The following is a 19154-nucleotide window of genomic DNA, read 5'->3' on the forward strand; positions in this document are numbered from 1 at the left end:
CAGCAACTAGATTAAGCAGTTTTTCTCACCCTATGGGATATTGCAGTCCTTAATATACAAATTTGTCCCTTAAATCTGGGCCAGTCTCTTCTGTTGGAGTCTTCAGTCTTCTTCTCAGTGTCGTTATTGCTTGCAGCATAGGTGGGGGCAGGAGAAAGGCCCCGTATGTGGCCTCTGTGTCTGTTTTATACCTTCAGTCCATGTGCTTGGAAAACACAAGTCCAGGCATGTCTGGGTGGGTATTGCTGAGTCTCCAGGCAAGGTTGAGCAATTCCCCTGGTGTGGCCTCATGCAGGTGCATCATTGAACTGTAGCTCCCTTGCTGGACAATAATTGTTGATGGGTTGTTTGTCACCCCACCTGGGTGTTGCTTACTTTCCTTGCTGTTGCCTCTGGGGAGCTAATATCTGGCTGATTTCCCCACTTACAGCATGTTTTAGTGACAACCATACAACACAATTCTCATAACATCATATGCATTAATAATATACATATATGGATAGAGAAATGACTTTTAGCAGATTATAACCTTTCCCCTGATACCTTACAAGGCATGCTTTATATGTAAGATCATGGTTATATAAAAATGAGGAATATGGGAGTTACAGGACGCTCCCCCAAGGTATAGAATGTCACAGTGTGGTAATGAGCATATAAGTAATTAGATAAATAGTAGTAGTGTGGAAGCAATAGGAATGTCTCAAACGGATTCGGGGATCCAGATTTTATGTTGCATTGGGAGTCAATATTGTCAGGATTAATAGCTAAAAAAATTCCCTTGGTGGAAATTTTTTGAAAGAAAATGGGTGCAGGGGGAGGGTGCATTGGTAGAAAAATGCCCTTATTGTTTTTTTTATAAACGAAAACTTTCATGTACAAAAAAACTCAGCTTTTTTTAAAAAATTGCCAAAAGGTTCAAAACATTTTTATCTATTTTCATTGAAAACTTTAAAATCATTATCAAATCAGTTATTGAAATGCTTTGTTTACAAAAAATTGTTTGGTAAATAAAAATTGTTGATACCAGTTTTGGTAACATTTTCAATAAAAATTGTAATAAAAAGATTTAATGAAATATTTTGAAAATGCCAAAAATTGGGTCCATATCAAATTCTGAGAAATGGAAACCCCTTCAATTTTGAAATGTTTTCATAATTTCTCCCTCTCCCTTTTAAAATATTTGCAAGTTAGAGAATATATTTGAGAAACTGAGTAGCATCTTGCAAAATTGTATCTATCCTCTGTGAGCGTCCCACTCAGTGCCATGTATGGCCATCACCGTCTTTGACAGGCACAGAAAGCAATGGGGCCCAGCAAAAAGGCTACTTGTGCTTATCACTGAGCTGCTACCAGGAGCCACCAGAAGGGGAAATGGACTGTTAAAGGCTAGGGAGAGAAGCCTTGTAAAAACCCTAAAATTTCAGCTTGTTTGTGTGCATGTTGGCAAAAAGTGACAGAACTGGGGCAGGCATGAATGAGGTTGTTTGGGGGACTGAGTAGGGAGACTGAAGAATATGGGTCAGATTGTGCCACTAAGACACCTATGTGGATTGGGGGTAATGTGAAGCTGTACCATTCCAGGGAAGCTCTGGGACTCAATTCCTCCCTCAGCTCTCTGGCATGAAGGCAGAGTGAGTGGGGTACACCATCTCTCCCAAGGGTGAGCACTGCTACTTTTCCATATCTTCATGAGGCACCAATCCTTTTGCATCTCTCCTTGCTCCTCTGGTTGTTCCTCAAATGCTTGGTTTGTGTTTGTACCTAGCCCTTGTGTGGTGGGAGGCAGAAACCTCCTGATGGTCTTCTTCACCTCTCCCCCTCCAGTTGCACAAAAAGAAAAGATATTATGGTCCTATATGTGATAAGAGAACCAGAAAGGAGAAGAGGGAGGGGGAAGGCACAGCAAAGGGAGAGCGACAAAGCTAAGGGAAAAGGGATGGAACAAACAGAGGAGGCATAAGAGAGGACAGAGGTGAAGAACATGATTGAGATGAGATGAAAGCATGGGGAGTGTGTGGAAAAAATGAGATGAGGAGGCTAGTGGGAATAAAAGAGACGCCCCCAAAAGAGAGGTAGTGTGGTGTGGTGGAGAGTCTGCATTAGACCACAATTCAAGAGACCTGGATTTTAATCCCAGTTCTTCCACTCGTGTGCGGCATAACCTTGGGCAAGCCTTTGTTTGTCTCATCTATTTCGATTGTAAATGGCCTTTCATTATGTGTTTGTACAGTGCCTAACACAATGGGGCCTGTAGTGCTATTTTAATGTGAATAATAATAATAAGAGACGAGATAGAAAAACAGGAAGAACACAAGACAGGGAGTAGGGACAGAAGAAATTAAGAGATGGGGAAAATTCGTTCTGTCATAAGGATAGAAAAGGCTGTCTAATCAGGAGTTGATTTGGCATCATGTAATTCAGGAATAATAGGGAAGGATAAACTCTTTAGAACTATTTTTCTTTCTAGCTAGTCATGACATTTGAGTTTCTTAGTTTTATTTGACATTGATCTACTACATTTTTAAATGCTATTTTTAACAAGTGCCAGATTCACTTTGTATTGAAATCAATGGGTGTTTTCCCACTGACTTCAACTGGAATGAAGACAGGCCTTAAGGATCTGATCTAAAGCCCATTGAAGTCAATCGGAATCCTCCCATGACTTCAACGGGCTTTGGGTCAAACACTAAAGGAGTTTCTCTATTAGTACTTAGTAACAAGCTCGTATTCCAACTGCAAGACAGGAAGGAAACATGGTCCCTTGCACACTTACTGTTGTTTTTATTATGGCAGTGCCTAGGGGGGCCAGGCAGTGTGCAAATGTAATAAGACATTCCTTACTCCAAAGATCTTACACTTGAAGTATAAGATCAGAGGCAACAGGTAGATACAACAAAAAATGTGGGGAGCACAGGGTCACTGAGATGATTGTCATAGAATCATAGAATATTAGGGTTGGATCATATAAGGAGCACGGAGGTCATCTAGTCCAATCCCCCGTTCAAAGCAGGACCAACACCAACTAAATCATTCCAGCCAAGTCTTTGTCAAGCCGGGCCTTAAAAACCTCTAAGTATGGAGATTCCACCACTTCCCTAGGTAACCCATTCCAGTGCTTCACCACCCTCCTAGTGAAATAGTGTTTCCTAATATCCAACCTAGACCTCCCGCACAGCAACTTGAGACCATTGCTTCTTGTTCTGGCATCTGCCACCACTGAGAACAGCCTACCTCTGTTCTCTTTGGAACCCCCCTTCAGGTAGCTGAAGGCTGCTATCAAATCCCCCCTCACTCTTCTCTTCTGAAGACTAAATAACCCCAGTTCCCATAGCCTCTCCTCATAAGTCATGTGCTCCAACCCCATAATCATTTTCGTTGCCCACCACTGGACTCTTTCTAATTTGTCCACATCCCTTCTGTAGTGGGAGGACCAAAACTGCACACAATACTCCAGGTGTGGCCTCACCAGTGCTGAATAGAGGGGAATAATCACTTCCCTTGATCTGCTGGCAATGCTCCTACTAATACAGCCCAATATGCCATTGGCCTTCTTGGCAACAAGGACACACTGCTGACTCATATCCAGCTTCTCGTCCACTGTAATCCCCAGGTCCTTTTCTGCAGAACTGCTGCTTAGCCAGTTGATCCCCAACCTGCATGGGATTCTTTCTTCGTAAGTGCAGACTCTGCACTTGTCCTTGTGAACCTCATCAGATTTCTTTGGTCCCAATCCTCCAATTTGTCTAGGTCACTCTGGCCTCTATCCCTATCCTCCAGCATATCTATCTCTCCCTCCAGCTTAGTATCCTCTGCAAACTTGCTGAGGGTGCAATTAATTCCATTGTCCAGATCATTAATAAAGATGTTGAACAAAACACTCCGCTTGATACCAGCTGCCAACTAGACATCGAGCCGTTGATCACTACCCATTCAGTCCGACAATCAAGCCAGCTTTCTATCCACCTTATAGTTCATTCATCAAATCCATACTTTTTTAACTTGCTGGCAAGAATACTGTGGGAGACCGTATCAAAAACTTTGCTAAAGTCAAGATATATCACATCCACCGCTTTCCCCATATCCACAGAGCCAGTTATCTCATCATAGAAGGCAATCAAGTTGGTCAGGCATGACTTGCCCTTGGTGAATCCATGTTGACTGTTCCTGTTTACCTTCCTCCCCTCCAAGTGCTTCAAAATGGATTCCTTGAGTACCCGCTCCATGATTTTGCCGGGGACTGAAGTGAGGCTGACCGGTCTGTAGTTCCCCAGGTTCTCTTTCTTCCTTTTTTAAAATATGGGCTCTATATTTGCCTTTTTCCAATTGTCCGGGACCTCCCCCGATCACCACGAATTTTCAAAGATAATGGCCAATGGCTCTGCGATCACATCCGCCAACTCCCTCCGCACCCTTGGAGGCGTTAGATCTGGACCCATGGACTTGTGCACGTCCAGCTTTTCTAAATGGTCCTTAACACGTTCTTTCACTACTTAGGGCTGCTCACCTCCTCCCCATACTGTGTTGCCCAGTGCAGCAGTCTGGGAGCTGACCTTGTCTGTGAAGACTGAGGCAAGAAAAGCACTGAGTACTTAATCTTTTTCCACATCATCCGTCACTATGTTGCCTCCCTCATTCAGTAAGGGTCCCACACTTTCCCTGATCATCTTCTTGTTGCTATCATACCTGTAGAAACCTTTCTTGTTATCCTTCACATCCCTTGCTAGCTGCAACTCCAATTGTGCCTTGGCCTTCCTGATTACACCCCTGCATGCTCTAGCAATATTTTTATACTCCTCCCTAGTCATCTGTCCAAATTTCCACTTCCTGTAAGCTTCCTTTTTGAGTTTAAGCTCACTGAAGATTTCACTGTTAAGCCAAGCTGGTCACCTGCAATAATTGCTATTCTTTTTGCACTTTGGGATGGCTTGTTCCTGCGCCCTCAATAAGGCTTCTTTAAAATACAGCCATCTCTCCTGGACTCCTTGCCCCCTAATATTAGCTTCCCAAGGGATCCTGCCCATCAGTTCCCTAAGGGAGTCAAAGTCTGCTTTTCTGAAGTCCAGTGTCTGTATTTTGCTACTCTCCTTTTTTCCTTTTGTCAGGATCCTGAACTCAACCATCTCATGGTCACTGCTGCCTAGTTTGCCAACCACTTCTACTTCCCCTACCAATTCTTCCCTGTTTGTAAGCAGCAGGTCAAGAGGAGCACGGCCCCTAGTCGGTTCCTCCAGCACTTGTACCAGGAAGTTGTCCCCAACACTCTCCAAAAACTTCCTGGATTGTCTGTGCATTGCTTTATTGCTCTCCCAGCAGATGTCAGGGTGATTGAAGTCCCCCATTAGAACCAGGGCCTCTGATCTGGAAACTAATATATATATAAGTATAATAAGCAATAGTCAAATTCACTTGAAATTCACCTGAAAACACTTAAGCACACATTTAGTTTACTCATATGAGTCGTTCCATTGAAATTAATGTGAGTAAATTTAAATAGGGCATCAGTGTTTGCAAAACTGAGCCTTAGGTCTCAATAATTTTTTTTTCTTCTTCACTAAAACAAGTATCAAGCCCCCTAGCTAGTGTATTACATATGCACACTGAAGCAGTGTGATTAGGGTGACCAGACAGCAAGTTTGAAAAATCGGGATGGGAGTGGGGGGTAATAGGCTTCTATATAAGAAAAAGCCTCAAATATCAGGACTGTCTCTATAAAATCGGGACATCTGGTCACCCTAAGTGTGATAAGTGCATTTTTAAAAACAAACAAGCAAAAAACATTATGTCCTGGAGTGGGACATGGGTTAAGATTCCTACTAGTTAGCTTTGGGTTTGATCACATGTGTTAGTTGCTACAGTCTGAAGGCATAGTTGGGATAAAAGATTATTTGTGGAGATAAGAGTGGTAGATCAGATAAAGTCTGAATAATAATGCCTGAATTTTAAGGCTTGTAGTAGAGCCTCTGGGACCTCATTCAGCTGATCTATTTTCACTTTTGATTAGAAATCTGCCACTTCCTGCTACTTGATTCTAATCAGGGCTGGCTCCAGGCACCAGCTGAGCAAGCTGGTGCTTGGGGCGGCAAATTGTTCGAGGCGGCATTCTGCCCAATCCTAGGGCGGCACGTCCGCTTTTTTGTTGTTGTTGTTCCGCTCCGGCCGCCCTGTAGGGGCGGCGGCGCAGAGAACCAGAGCGCCCTGCTGGGCAGTCCTCTTCTTTCCCTCCCCGCCAACCGGAGCGCAGCCCTCGCGGCAGGCAGCAGGAGGCGGCGCAGCGGGAGGGTCTGCGTGGCAGCGCCCCTGCTGTAGCCCTGGCCACCCCCTTCTCTCTCTCTCCCGCCCATTCGCTCCTCCCCATCCCCCCCCCAAGCCAGTCCCCCTGCACCCGCGCTCCGGCCGCGCCACAGGTTTTTTTATTTTTTTATTTTTTTTTTGCTTTGCCGTTCTGGCTGCCCCGTTTTTTTGTTTTTTTTTTTCGCTTGGGGCGGCCAAAAAGCCAGAGCTGGCCCTGATTCTAATAGTCAAAACTGTTGAAGGTTTGATAACATTAGGACAGTTGAATGTTTCATGTTTAATAAACATTAGAAAAGTAGGGAAGTTTGGGGCTCCTAGTAATTTTTAAAAAAAAATATTATTGTTTAGATTTTTATTAGTAATATCTTCACAATCACAGAGGGTAGTTTTCTGAGGAGAAATTCAATTTTTAAAGAATTGTTGGAAATACTAACATTTGAAATCCCTTTGTGTAGGAAAGGGGAGGAATTGTGCATTTGGAGAATATAGGGCAGAGATCTGAACAGTACATGTCTGAGGAGAATTGAATACAATACTGTAAGTAACTCAGTAAGCAAGAGAGAAAAATCAGTTTACTGAAACACATGCACATATGTATTGGGCTGGGTGTAAAATAGTAATTCAATACTTTACACTTTTATACGAGATTTCTTCCAAGTATTTTCCAAAGGCTATACAAGGTTTATGTAGTTTAGCTTGCCTACACTGTTTTACGCATGGGTAAACTGAAGCACAGATAGGCTGAATTGTAGTTATACTTTGATGTGTGACTGTTAAAATGTTGCATGCAGTGTTGTTGTACACATATTGGTAATGTAAGGATCCATGTTTCTTGTCTCTCAATAGTTTTCAATATGAATTCGTTCAGTTTACAGTCAAAAGATATTTATTCTGTCAACACTGCAATCTCTCCCTGGGATCTGAAAGTCATGCTGTGTTCTTTCTGGCTCATGCGTCATCACCAGTAATACAGACTGTGCAACTGGAACTTAGTCAATAGCTGTTGATGATGAGTGATCCAGAATAGAATCCAGCTTGTTTTCCTATAGCAGTATTAGCTACTGCATCATCATCACTAATTCAGATTCTGCAACTGGAACAGAATCAACAATTCACCTAATGATATATGAGTCAGAATAGCATCCAGCTAATTTTCCTGTACCTGTATTGGCTCTGCAGTTCTGTCTGGCGTGGAAAAAGTAGCTAAAGTTTATTTTTATCTGTAAAATAATCAGATCTGACTCTGAATACACATGGAACTGATTTGCTGAGTAAGAAATTGCCATTTGTACATAGAGTGATCACTCTTCTGACTATCAGAGGGGTAGCCGTGTTAGTTTCTGTAAAAAGCGACAAAGAGTCCTGAGGCACCTTATAGACTAACAGATGTATTGGAGCATAAGCTTTCGTGGGTGAATACCCACTTCGTCAGATGCATGTCCGACGAAGTGAGTATTCACCCACGAAAGCTTATGCTCCAATACGTCTGTTAGTCTATAAGGTGCCACAGGACTCTTTGTCGCTTTCTTCTGACTATATGTATTCTGGCCAAATCAAAAAGCAAGTGGCAGAATTGGAGGGTGGGGGTGGGGGTGGATATTGATTTTCAGACTCTGATCTTAATTTCTACAGAATATTGCTCCCTTGTTAATTTGGTTTTGACTTTACTTACATTGCTTATACTGTGTATATATATGGAAGTTAATATTATTTTTACTACAGATTTTATGTAAAAACTAATTATAAAGAATTTTGTTTAGGCATTAATTTTTATAATTCTCACAAACAATTCAACTGTGGAGCCAGTAGGGCACCCTCATGATGTAAAAATGTATGCAGTAAAACCAATATATTTTGTTTCCAGAATGAAAAACAAGATATTTCTGTGCAATACAGGAAGATCAAAACACACACCACAGCAAGGGTCTATAAGTGAGGCCATAGAAAGAGAAAAGGCAAAAATGCTGGAGAAATAAGAAAAATAATTAGTTAAGAGGCAAGGTTTAATGATAAACTGGCCACCTCTCTCATATCTGAAAAGTGGCTGGATGGCAGCTCTGTTTGCAGTTGTTTGTTTCATGATCTGGATATGTGCCCAGCTCCTCCTTTATGTACTTAGGTACATATCCAGTGTATACAAAAGTATCTGCAATGAATTATGAAGAATAATTTTCTGATCAACCATGTGGGCTTTCTGGAGATGTCTCTTGGCAAATAAACTTGGATTAAAGGGGCAAGCAGCAGGATGCCTGTCTTAGAGAAGAGGGCTTTCCAAGATGTTCTGAATGTCTTTCTGCTTTTGGTTCTCTTGATAGAACATGTTTGTGCATTTGAAGACTTGAAAAAAAAAGGTGGAGAGGAAAAAGCACATATGGATGATACTGTAAGGATCAGAAAAAGTATTGATAATACCTCATTCTTTTTGCACTTTTCTGAAGAAATAGATAATTCCAGCATTTTGTCACATTTTTAGATAAAAGGGGACCTCTTGTGGTTATTCAGAGAAACATCTTTATACAAGGCTTATGGAAAATAATTTCAGTACAGCCACAGCTCACCTAACCTGGGTCTGTTCCCAGGGTTCCGAGCTCAGTATTCCTGTGAAATAGTTTTGAGTTGGAAAACTGTCCTGGTTATTGATATGCTAATCAGCAGGCCAAGCACCCCACCAAGTTTCAGAATCCCTATCTCTTGTGTTCCACCATAAAAAAACCTTTGAACTTGAGTACTGTTTACCCAGGCCAAGTGTGGAAATACAGATATGTTGGTGCTAAGCTGCTGTCAGAAAAAAAATAGTGGGTGCTCAGCACCCACCAGCCACCTTCCGATCAGCTATTCGGCAGGCCCCACCGATCAGCTCCTCCTCAACCCCCCAGTGCCTCCTGCCCACTGCCGATCAGCTGTTCGGCAGTGGGCGGGAGGCACTGGGGATGGGGAGGAACAGGGGTGGGAAGAGGCAGAGCGAGAGTGGGGCATGCTCTGAGGAGGGGGCGGAGCAGGGGTTGGAAAAGGTGGAGTGGGGCAGAGCCTCAGGGAGGGAGCATAGTGGGGGCGGGAAGAGGTGGAGTGAGGGTAGGGTCTTGGGGTAAGGGGTGGAGTGGGGGCAGGGCCTCGGGGTGGAGCAGGGATGGAGCACCCCCTGGGGAAAGCTGAAAGTTGGCACTTGTGGCTGGTGTCTTAAATCTAGAAAAAAATTGAAAGGTTTGGATGTGCTTGTGGAAACACGGAGCTTGTTAAGAAAACCAGAAGTGGTGGGGATTAATTTCTTCACTTTTCCTCCTGTCTTTTATTGTACTTGGGTGTGGGTGTGTGTCTGTAGGATGAAATTGGAATTTTCTAGAATACACTTCTGCTGCCCAAACATATAAAAATGGCAAACAGATTGTATTTTTCAGATAATACTATAATAATTTCTGTAAGAAGCTCTAAAATCACTTAATAAACATAAGTGAATTAGGCTTAGGTAGGAAAGTATTATCACCACCATTTTACAGATGGGGAAGTGGAGGCACAGACAAATTTAGTGTGTTACTCAAGGACACACAAGAAGTTTATGGCAAAGCTAGGAATAGAACCAAGATTACTAGACTCTGAGGTTTGTGTGTTAGCCCTAAGATCATGCAAGCTCATCATACATATCATGCATATCTTTAATTCTCTTAACACAGGAATATCTATTACTCATAGACTTTAAGGCCCGATCATCTAGTCTGACCTCCTGCACATTGCAGATCACAGAACCTCACCCATCCACTCCTATAATAGGCCCATAACCTCTTTTTGAGTTACTGAAATCCTAAAATCTTGATTTAAAGACCCGAAATTACAGAGAATCCCCAATTTACTCTAGTTCAAACCAGCAAGTGACCCATACCTCATGATGCAGAGGAAGGTGAAACCCCCCATAATCCTCTCAATCTGACTTGGGGAAAAATTCCTTCCCAATCCCAAATATGTCACTCTGAGCACATGGGCCCCCAGCCAGACACCAGGAAAAGAATTCTCTATAGTAACTCAGAGCCCTCCCTCTCTAGTGTCCGATCTCCGGCCATTGGACATATTTGCTAATGGCAATCATGGATGGGCCATATGCCACTGCAGCAATCTAATCATCCCATCTACTCCATAAATTTATCAAGCTCAGTCTTAAAACAAGTTAATTTTTTTGCCCCCACTACTTCCTTTGGAAGGCTGTTCCAGGACTTCACTGCTCTGAAGTCTAGACCTTAGTTTAATTTCAAGACTAAACTTACTGATGGCTAGTTTATATCAATTTCCCACCTTCCCACCTTCTCCAATTTAACTAATATTTTCCCATGTGGAACTGTATCAAATACTTTACTGAAATCCAGGTAGATTAGATCTATTGCATTTCCTTTGTCTAGAAAATCGGTTATCTTCTCAAAGAAAGAGACCATGGTGGTCTGGCATGATCTACCTTTTGTAAAATCAAGTTATATGTTATCGCAATTACTTTTTACCTCTATGTCTTTAACATCTCTCTCTTTTAAAATTTATTCTAAGACCTTGCATACAGTTGAGGTCAAAGTAACAGGCCTATAGTTTAACAGATAATTTTTTTCTTTTCTTAAACATAGGTACTGTATTTGCAGTTCTCCAGTCATAGGGTACCACCCCTTAGTTTATGGATTCAATAAAAATCCTTGCTTTTGGGCTTGCAATTTTATGCGCCAGTTCCTTTAATATTGTTGGATGGAGATTATCCAGGCCTTGTGATTTGGTCCCATTAAACTGTTTGAGATTGGCTTCCATCTCTGATGTGGTAATTTCTATCGCCATATCCTTGTTCCCATTAGGCACCCTGCCACTGCCCCTAAGCTGCTTGTTACCCTTATTAAAAACTGAGGCAAAGTATTCGTTTAGGCACTGGGCCATAACTAGATTATCTTTAATCTCCACCCTATCCTCAGTGTTTGGCAGTCCCACTTCTTTCCTGGTTTTCTTTTTATTTATATGGCTAAAGAACCTTTTACTATTGGTTTTAATTTCCTTTGCAAGGTCCAACTTTGCTTGGCTTTTGGCAGTTCTCACTTTTCCCCTACACTTTCTGACCTAGAGGTAGCTTTCCTTGCCGATCCATCCCTTGGTCCATTCCTTGTAGGCTTTCTGCTTTCTCTTAATAACCTGTTTGAGATGCTTATTCATCCAATTTGGTCCAACACTCTTCCCTACAATTTCCCCCCTTGCTTGAGATGCACGCATCAGATAAAACAACAAGGAGTTCTTGTGTTAGAGACTAACAAATTTATCTGGGCATAAGCTTTCGTGGGCTAGAACCCACTTCATCTGATGCATTAAGTGGAAAATACAGGAGCACGTATAAATACATGAAAGGATGGGAGTTGCCTTACCAAGTGTGAGGTCAGTCTAATGAGACAATTCACTTAACAGCAGGATACCAAGGAAGGAAAGATTACTTTTGAAGTGGTAATGAGAGTGGTCCATTTCAGACAGTTGACAAGAAGGTTTGAGTAACAGTGGGGGAAATTAGTATTAGGGAAAATAGGTTTAGGTTTTGTAATGACCCAACCACTCCCAGTCTTTATTCAGGCCTAATTTGATGATGTCCAGTTTGCAAATTAATTCCAGTTCTGCAGTTTCACGTTGGACTCTGTTTTTGAAGTTTTTGTTGTTGAAGAATTGCCACTTTTAGATCTGTTATTGAGTGACCAGAGAGATTGAAGTGTTCCCCTACTGGTTTTTGAATGTTATGATTCCTGATGTCAGATTTGTGTCCATTTATGCTTTTGTGTAGGGACTGTCCAGTTTGGCCAATGTACATGGCAGAGGGGCATTGCTGGCACATGATGGCATATATCACATTGGTAGATGTGCAGGTGAATGAGCCCCTGATGGTGTGGCTGATGTGATTAGGTCCTATAATGGTGTCCCTTGAATAGATATGTGGACAGAGTTGGCACCGGGGTTTGTTGCAGGGTTTGGTTCCTGGGTTGGTCTTTTTGTTGTGTGGTGTGTTGGTGGTGGTAAGTATTTGCTTCAGGTTGGGGGGCTGTCTGTAAGCGAGGACTGGCCTGTCTCCCAAGGTCTGTGAGAGTGAGGGATTGTCCTTCAGGATAGGTTGTAGATCCTTGATGATGTGCTGGAGAGGTTTTAGTTGGAGGCTGTAGGTGATGGCTAGTGGCGTTCTGTTACTTTCTTTTTTGGGCCTGTCTTGTAGTAGGTGACTTTTGGGTACCCTTCTGGCTCTGTCAATCTGTTTCTTCACTTCACCGGGTGGGTATTATAGTTTTAAGAACGCTTGATAGAGATCCTGTAAGTGTTTGTCTCTGTCTGAGAGATCGGAGCAAATGCAGTTGTATCTTAGAGCTTGGCTGTAGACAATGGATCATGTGATGTGGTCTGGATGAAAGCTGGAGGCATGTAGGTAAGTATAGTAGTCAGTAGGTTTCCAGTATAGGGTGCTGTTTATGTGACCATTGCTTATTAGCACTGTAGTGTCTAGGAAGTGGACCTCTTGTGTGGACTAGTCCAGGCTGAGGTTGATGGTGGGGTGGAAATTGTTGAAATCTTGGTGGAACTCCTCAAGGGCCTCCTTCCCATGGGTCCAGATGATGAAGATGTCATCAATGTAGTGCAAGTAGAGTAGGGGTATGAAGGGACGAGAGCTGAGGAAGTGTTGTTCTAAGTCAGCCATAAAAATGTTGTCATTCTGTGGGGCCATGCAGGTAGCCATAGCAGTCCCACTGGCTTGAAGGTATAAATTTTCCCCAAATGTGAAATAGTTGTGGGTGAGGACAAAGTCACAAAGTTCAGCCACGAGGTTTGCCATGATGGTATCGGGGATGTTATTCCTGATGACTTGTAATCCATCTTTGTGTGGAATGTTCGTGTAGAAAGCTTCTATATCCATAGTGGCTAGGATGTTTTTTTTCTGGAAGATCACCAATGGATTGTAGTTTCTTCAGGAAGTCAGTGGTGTCTCGACGACAGCTGAGAGTGCTGGGAGCACAGGGCCTGAAGCGAGAGTCTACATAGCCAGATAATCCTGCTGTCAGGGTGCCAATGCCTGAAATGATGGGGCGTCCAGGGTTCCCAGGTTTATGGATTTTGGGTAGCAGATAGAATACCCCTGGTTGGGGCTCTAGGGGTGTGTCAGTGTAGATTTGTTCCTGTGCTTCTTTAGGGAGTTTCTTGAGCAGATGGTGTAGTTTCTTTAGGTAATCCTCAGTGGGCTCAGAGGTTAATGGCGTGTAGAATTGGTGTCAGAGAGTTGTCTAGCAGCCTCTTGTTCATATTCCGACCTATTCATGATGACTACAGCACCCCCTTTGTCAACCTTTTTTATTATGATGTCAGAGTTGTTTCTGAGGCTGTGGATTGCGTTGTGTTCTGCATGGCTGAGGTTATGGTACAAGTGATGTTGCTTTTCCACAATTTCAGCTCGTGCACATCGGCAGAAGCACTCTTTGTAGAAGTCCAGTCTGCTGTTTCAACCGTCAGGAGGAGTCCACCCAGAATTCTTCTTTTTTTAGTGTTGGTAGGAAGCTTCCTGTGGGTTAGTGTGCGGTTCAGTGGTGTGTTGGAAATATTCCTTGAGTCAGAGACATCGAAAGTAGGATTCTAGGTCACCGCAGAACTGTATCATGTTTGTGGGGGCAGTGTGGCAGAAGGAGAGGCCCCGAGATAGGACAAATTCTTCTGTCAGGCTAAGAATATAGCTGGATAGATTAACAATATTATTGGGTGAGTTAAGAGAACCACTATTGTGGCCCCTTGTGGCATGTAGGAGTTTAGATAGTTTAGTGTCCTTTTTCCTCTGTAGAGAAGCAAAGTGTGTGTTGTAAATGGCTTGTCTAGTTTTTGTACAGTCCAGCCACAAGGGAGTTTGTGTGGAAGGTTGTTTTTTTAAGAGAGTTTCTAGTTTTGAGAGTTCATTCTCGATCAGATAGTTTCTGCAACTTTGAGTTAAAGTAATTCCAAGCCTTCTCCACATTCAGATCCTTGAGTTCTTCTGTCCACTACACTTCCCTAAGTAAGTCCCTTCATTTCTTTTCAAGTTTGCCCTTTTGAAATCAAGGACCCTAGTTGCAGACCTATTTTAGTTTATCCTTCCATTTAGCTGAAACTGAATTAACTCATGATCATTCAAACCATTACTACAGTGGTAGACATGTTAGACATATCCAGATAAAAAACCTTTGCTTTTCTAAACTATTGTACATGTTTCTTATCATTTCATTGGCATTTCTTTGTTTGAAATGCTATTCATGTAAGGAAACAATTGTCTTTACTAGAATTAATATTATTAATTAATTTTTAAACGTCAATGTATTCAAACTGGTAAATGCTTGTTGTTTGGATGATGCATCCTTTAGTTATATTATTCCTCCAGAGCTGCACTCAGGGATGTGAGCCAGATACATCAAGGGAGGAAGGAAGAGTTTTCTGTTTCCCAAGGTAGCAGCTCACCCTAAATACAACAAAAATCATTTTTATTAGTTAATAATAAATAATCTGCACTTAATTGCACAGTGCTTGCTTGAAGTCAATGAGAGTACTCATGTGATTAAAGTTAATCATAGGCATAAGTGTTTACAGATTCAGGCACTAGACATTTGCACAGCCAGACATTGTAACAAAATACTTCATAAAACATATAAGCAACAGTGTTTAGGCAGGGCCTGATCTCCATTCTTTGCACACCCAAAATTTTCATTAGAGTGAATGGTTGTTTAATGGGAGTTTGAGGTGTACAAACAATAGAGAACAGGGCCATCTGTATGGGATGATCTTCAATTGATCAAAAAATCTCTGATATTTTGTATTTGAATAAACAAATGATGCCTCATTTTCCCACAAATTCCAGAATTAACTGGACAACAGACCAAGTACTGCAGACAATGAATTTCTCAGTGGGCTGATATGCTACTTATTTTTCATGTTAAAGGGAAAATTCATAACAGTGAAGGCATCAGAAAGAATTAAGGCTACTTAAACACTGCTATAAATAAGAAGTCAAAGAATCACTTGGCTATGAAGATTTGTTATCATGTACAAATAATTACTTTCACCTCTACCAGACAACATACTATGGACACAAATCTGACATCAGGAATCATAATACTCAAAAACCAGTGGGAGAACACTTTAACCTGTCTGGCCATTCAATGACAGACCTGCGGGTGGCTATCTTACAACAGAAAAACTTCAAAAACAGACTCCAACAAGAGACTGCTGAACTGGAATTGATATGCAAACTAGACACAATCAACTCAGGATTGAATAAGGATTGGGAATGGCTGAGCCATTACAAACATTGAATCTATCTCCCCTTGTAAGTATTCTCACACTTCTTATCAAACTGTCTGTACTGGGCTAGCTTGATTATCACTTCAAAAAAAATTTCTCTTACTTAATTGGCCTCTCAGAGTTGGTAAGACAACTCCCACCTGTTCATGCTCTCTGTATGTGTGTATATATATCTCCTCAATATATGTTCCACTCTATATGCATCCGAAGAAGTGGGCAGTAGCCCACGAAAGCTTATGCTCTAATAAATTTGTTAGTCTCTAAGGTGCCACAAGTACTTCTGTTCTTTTTGTGGATACAGACTAACACGGCTGCTACTCTGAAACCTGTCATTATGCAAGGCACTGCATTTAGCCGTATGGAGTGGAAATCCATCAACTTCATGAAAAAACTCGTACAGATACAGACAGACATCATCTTCCTTTCCAAATGCAAGCAGATGGACATCATACCAAAAGGACTGAAGGTAAAAAATCCATTACAATCTACATATCACACAGACTATGCTGAGAGACTGTGTCACACACTCTCAAAGAAACTACGAAACCACCTGATCAGCATCCTATACAGCAAACAGGGAAAGATTAAGAATGAGCTCTCAAAACTGGATACTCTCATAAAAAAACAACCTTCCACACAAACTTCCTCATGGATAGACTTTACAAAAACTAGACAAGCCATTTACAAGACAAACTTTGCCTCTCTACAAAGGAAAAAGGACACTAAACTATCTAAACTGCTACATGCCACAAGGAGCCACAACAGTAGTTCCCTTAACCCACCCAGCAATATTGTTAATCTTTCCAGCTATACTCTTAGCCCAGCAGAAGAGTCTGTCCTATCTCGGGGGCTCTCCTTTTGTCCCTCCAGACCCACGAACATGATTCAGTTCTGCGGTGACCTAGAATCCTACTTTCGACGTCTCCGACTCAAAGAATATTTCCAACATACCTCTGAACAGCATACTAACCCACAGAATCCCCCCTACCAGCACTACAAAAAAAAGGATTCTGTGTGGACTCCTCCGGATGGTCGAAACAACCGACTGGATTTCTACATAGATTGCTTCCGTCAATGTGCAAAGGCTGAAATTGTGGAAAAGCAACATCACTTGCCCCATAACCTCAGCCATGCTGAACACAACGCCATCTACAGCCTCAGAAACAACCCTGACATCATAATCAAAAAGGCTGACAAAGGAGGTGCTGTCGTCATCATGAATAAATTGGAATATGACCAAGAGGCTGCTAGACAGCTCTCGAACACCACATTCTACAGACCATTATCCTCTGATCCCACTGAGGATTACCTAAAGAAACTACACCATCTGCTAAAAAAACTCCCTGACAAAGCACAGGAACAAATCTGTACAGACACATGCCTAGAACCCCGACCAGGGGTATTCTATTTGCTACCCAAGATTCATAAACCTGGAAATCCTGGACGCCCCGTCATCTCAGGCATTGGCACCCTAATATCAGGCTTGTCTGGTTATGTGGACTCTCTCCTCAGACCCTATGCTACCAGCACTCCCAGCTATCTTCGAGACACCACTGACTTCCTGAGGAAACTACAATCCATCGGTGATCTTCCAGAAAACACCATCCTGGCCACTATGGACGTAGAAGCCCTCTACACCAATATTCCACACAAAGATGGACTACAGGTTATCAGGAACAGTATCCCCGATAATGTCACAGCTAACCTGGTGGCTGAACTTTGTGACTTTGTCCTCACCCACAACTATTTCACATTTGGGGACAATATATACCTTCAAGTCACTGCTATGGGTACCCGCATGGCCCCACAGTATGCCAACATTTTTATGGCTGACTTAGAACAACGCTTCCTTAGCTCTCATCCCCTAACGCCCCTACTCTACTTGCGCTACATTGATGACATCTTCATCATCTGGACCCATGGAAAAGAAGCCCTTGAGGAATTCCACCATGATTTCAATAATTTCCAACCCACCATCAACCTCAGCCTAGATCAAGCCACACAAGCGGTCCATTTCCTGGACACTACTGTGCTAATAAGCGATGGTCACATAAATACCACCCTATACCGGAAACCTACTGACCACTACACTTACCTACATGCCTCCAGCTTCCATCCAGGACACACCACACAATCCATTGTCTACACCCAAGCTCTAAGATATAACCGCATTTGCTCCAATCCCTCAGATAGAGACAAGCACCTACAAGATCTCTATCAAGCATTCTTAAAACTACAATACCCACCTGCTGAAGTGAAAAAACAGATTGACAGAGCCAGACGAGTACCCAGAAGTCACCTCCTACAAGACAGGCCCAACAAAGAAAATAACAGAACACCACTAGCTGTCACCTTCAGCCCCCAACTAAAACCTGTCCAGCGCATCATCAGAGATCTACAACCTATCCTGAAAGATGATCCTTTACTCTCACAGATCTTGGGAGACAGACCTGTCCTCGCTTACAGACAACCCCCCAACCTAAAGCAAATACTCACCAGCAACCACACATCACTGAACAAAATCACTGACCCAGGAACCTATCCTTGTAACAAAGCCCGATGCCAACTCTGTCCACATATCTATTCAAGTGACATCATCATAGGACCTAATCACATCAGCCATACCATCAGGGGCTCGTTCACCTGCACATCTACCAATGTGATATATGCCATCATGTGCCAGCAATGCCCCTCTGCCATGTTCATTGGCCAAACCGGACAGTCTCTTGGCAAAAGAATTAATGGACACAAATCTGACATCAGGAATCATAATACTCAAAAACCAGTGGGAGAACACTTTAACCTGTCTGGCCATTCAATGACAGACCTGCGGGTGGCTATCTTACAACAGAAAAACTTCAAAAACAGACTCCAACGAGAGACTGCTGAGCTGGAATTGATATGCAAACTAGGTACAATCAACTCAGGATTGAATCAGGACTGGGAATGGCTGAGCCATTACAAACATTGAATCTATCTCCCCTTGTAAGTATTCTCACACTTCTTATCAAACTGTCTGTACTGGGCTAGCTTGATTATCACTTCAAAAAAATTTCTCTTACTTAATTGGCCTCTCAGAGTTGGTAAGACAACTCCCACCTGTTCATGCTCTCTGTATGTGTGTAAATATATCTCCTCAATATATGTTCCACTCTATATGCATCCGAAGAAGTGGGCAGTAGCCCATGAAAGCTTATGCTCTAATAAATTTGTTAGTCTCTAAGGTGCCACAAGTACTCCTGTTCTTTTTATGGAAAATTTAATATTGGGCTCCCCATATTTTAATGTACAAAATCTCAAGGAATGTTCATAATTCTCAGACACTACTATACATTTATATGATTTGTTTGAGTAGTAGTTCCGGGGGGCTGATCCAACTCTCACTGAAGTCAACAGAAAGACACCATTGTGGTTTAGAAAGAGAAATGTTCTCAAGTGCCCCAGTGTATCTTCTTATTCTCTTAGCGCCTCACAAACCACAGAGCAGACATTCAAATATTCTCATCTAGGAAAGCTTTTCTGAGCTATGCCAATTACACTCTCCTGTTTTGTAGATTTCAAGTCTGAGATGA

General features: G+C 42.3%; 2 protein-coding genes across 2 annotated transcripts in view; both read left to right on the top strand.

Annotated features, from left to right (window-relative positions):
- Window positions 1-19154, top strand: part of GDAP1 (ganglioside induced differentiation associated protein 1) — a 61463-nt gene that overhangs the window by 26397 nt on the left and 15912 nt on the right. The gene's annotated exons all lie outside the window — the stretch shown is intronic.
- Window positions 10448-18624, top strand: LOC135981736 (uncharacterized). Its single transcript, XM_065585735.1, has 2 exons — window positions 10448-15607; window positions 15884-18624. The coding sequence occupies exons 1-2, from the start codon at window positions 15569-15571 to the stop codon at window positions 18551-18553; spliced, it is 2709 nt and encodes a 902-aa protein (XP_065441807.1). The 5' UTR covers window positions 10448-15568; the 3' UTR covers window positions 18554-18624.

Source organism: Chrysemys picta, chromosome 2 (assembly GCF_011386835.1).
Source record: "Chrysemys picta bellii isolate R12L10 chromosome 2, ASM1138683v2, whole genome shotgun sequence".
Taxonomy (NCBI): Eukaryota; Metazoa; Chordata; order Testudines; family Emydidae; genus Chrysemys; species Chrysemys picta.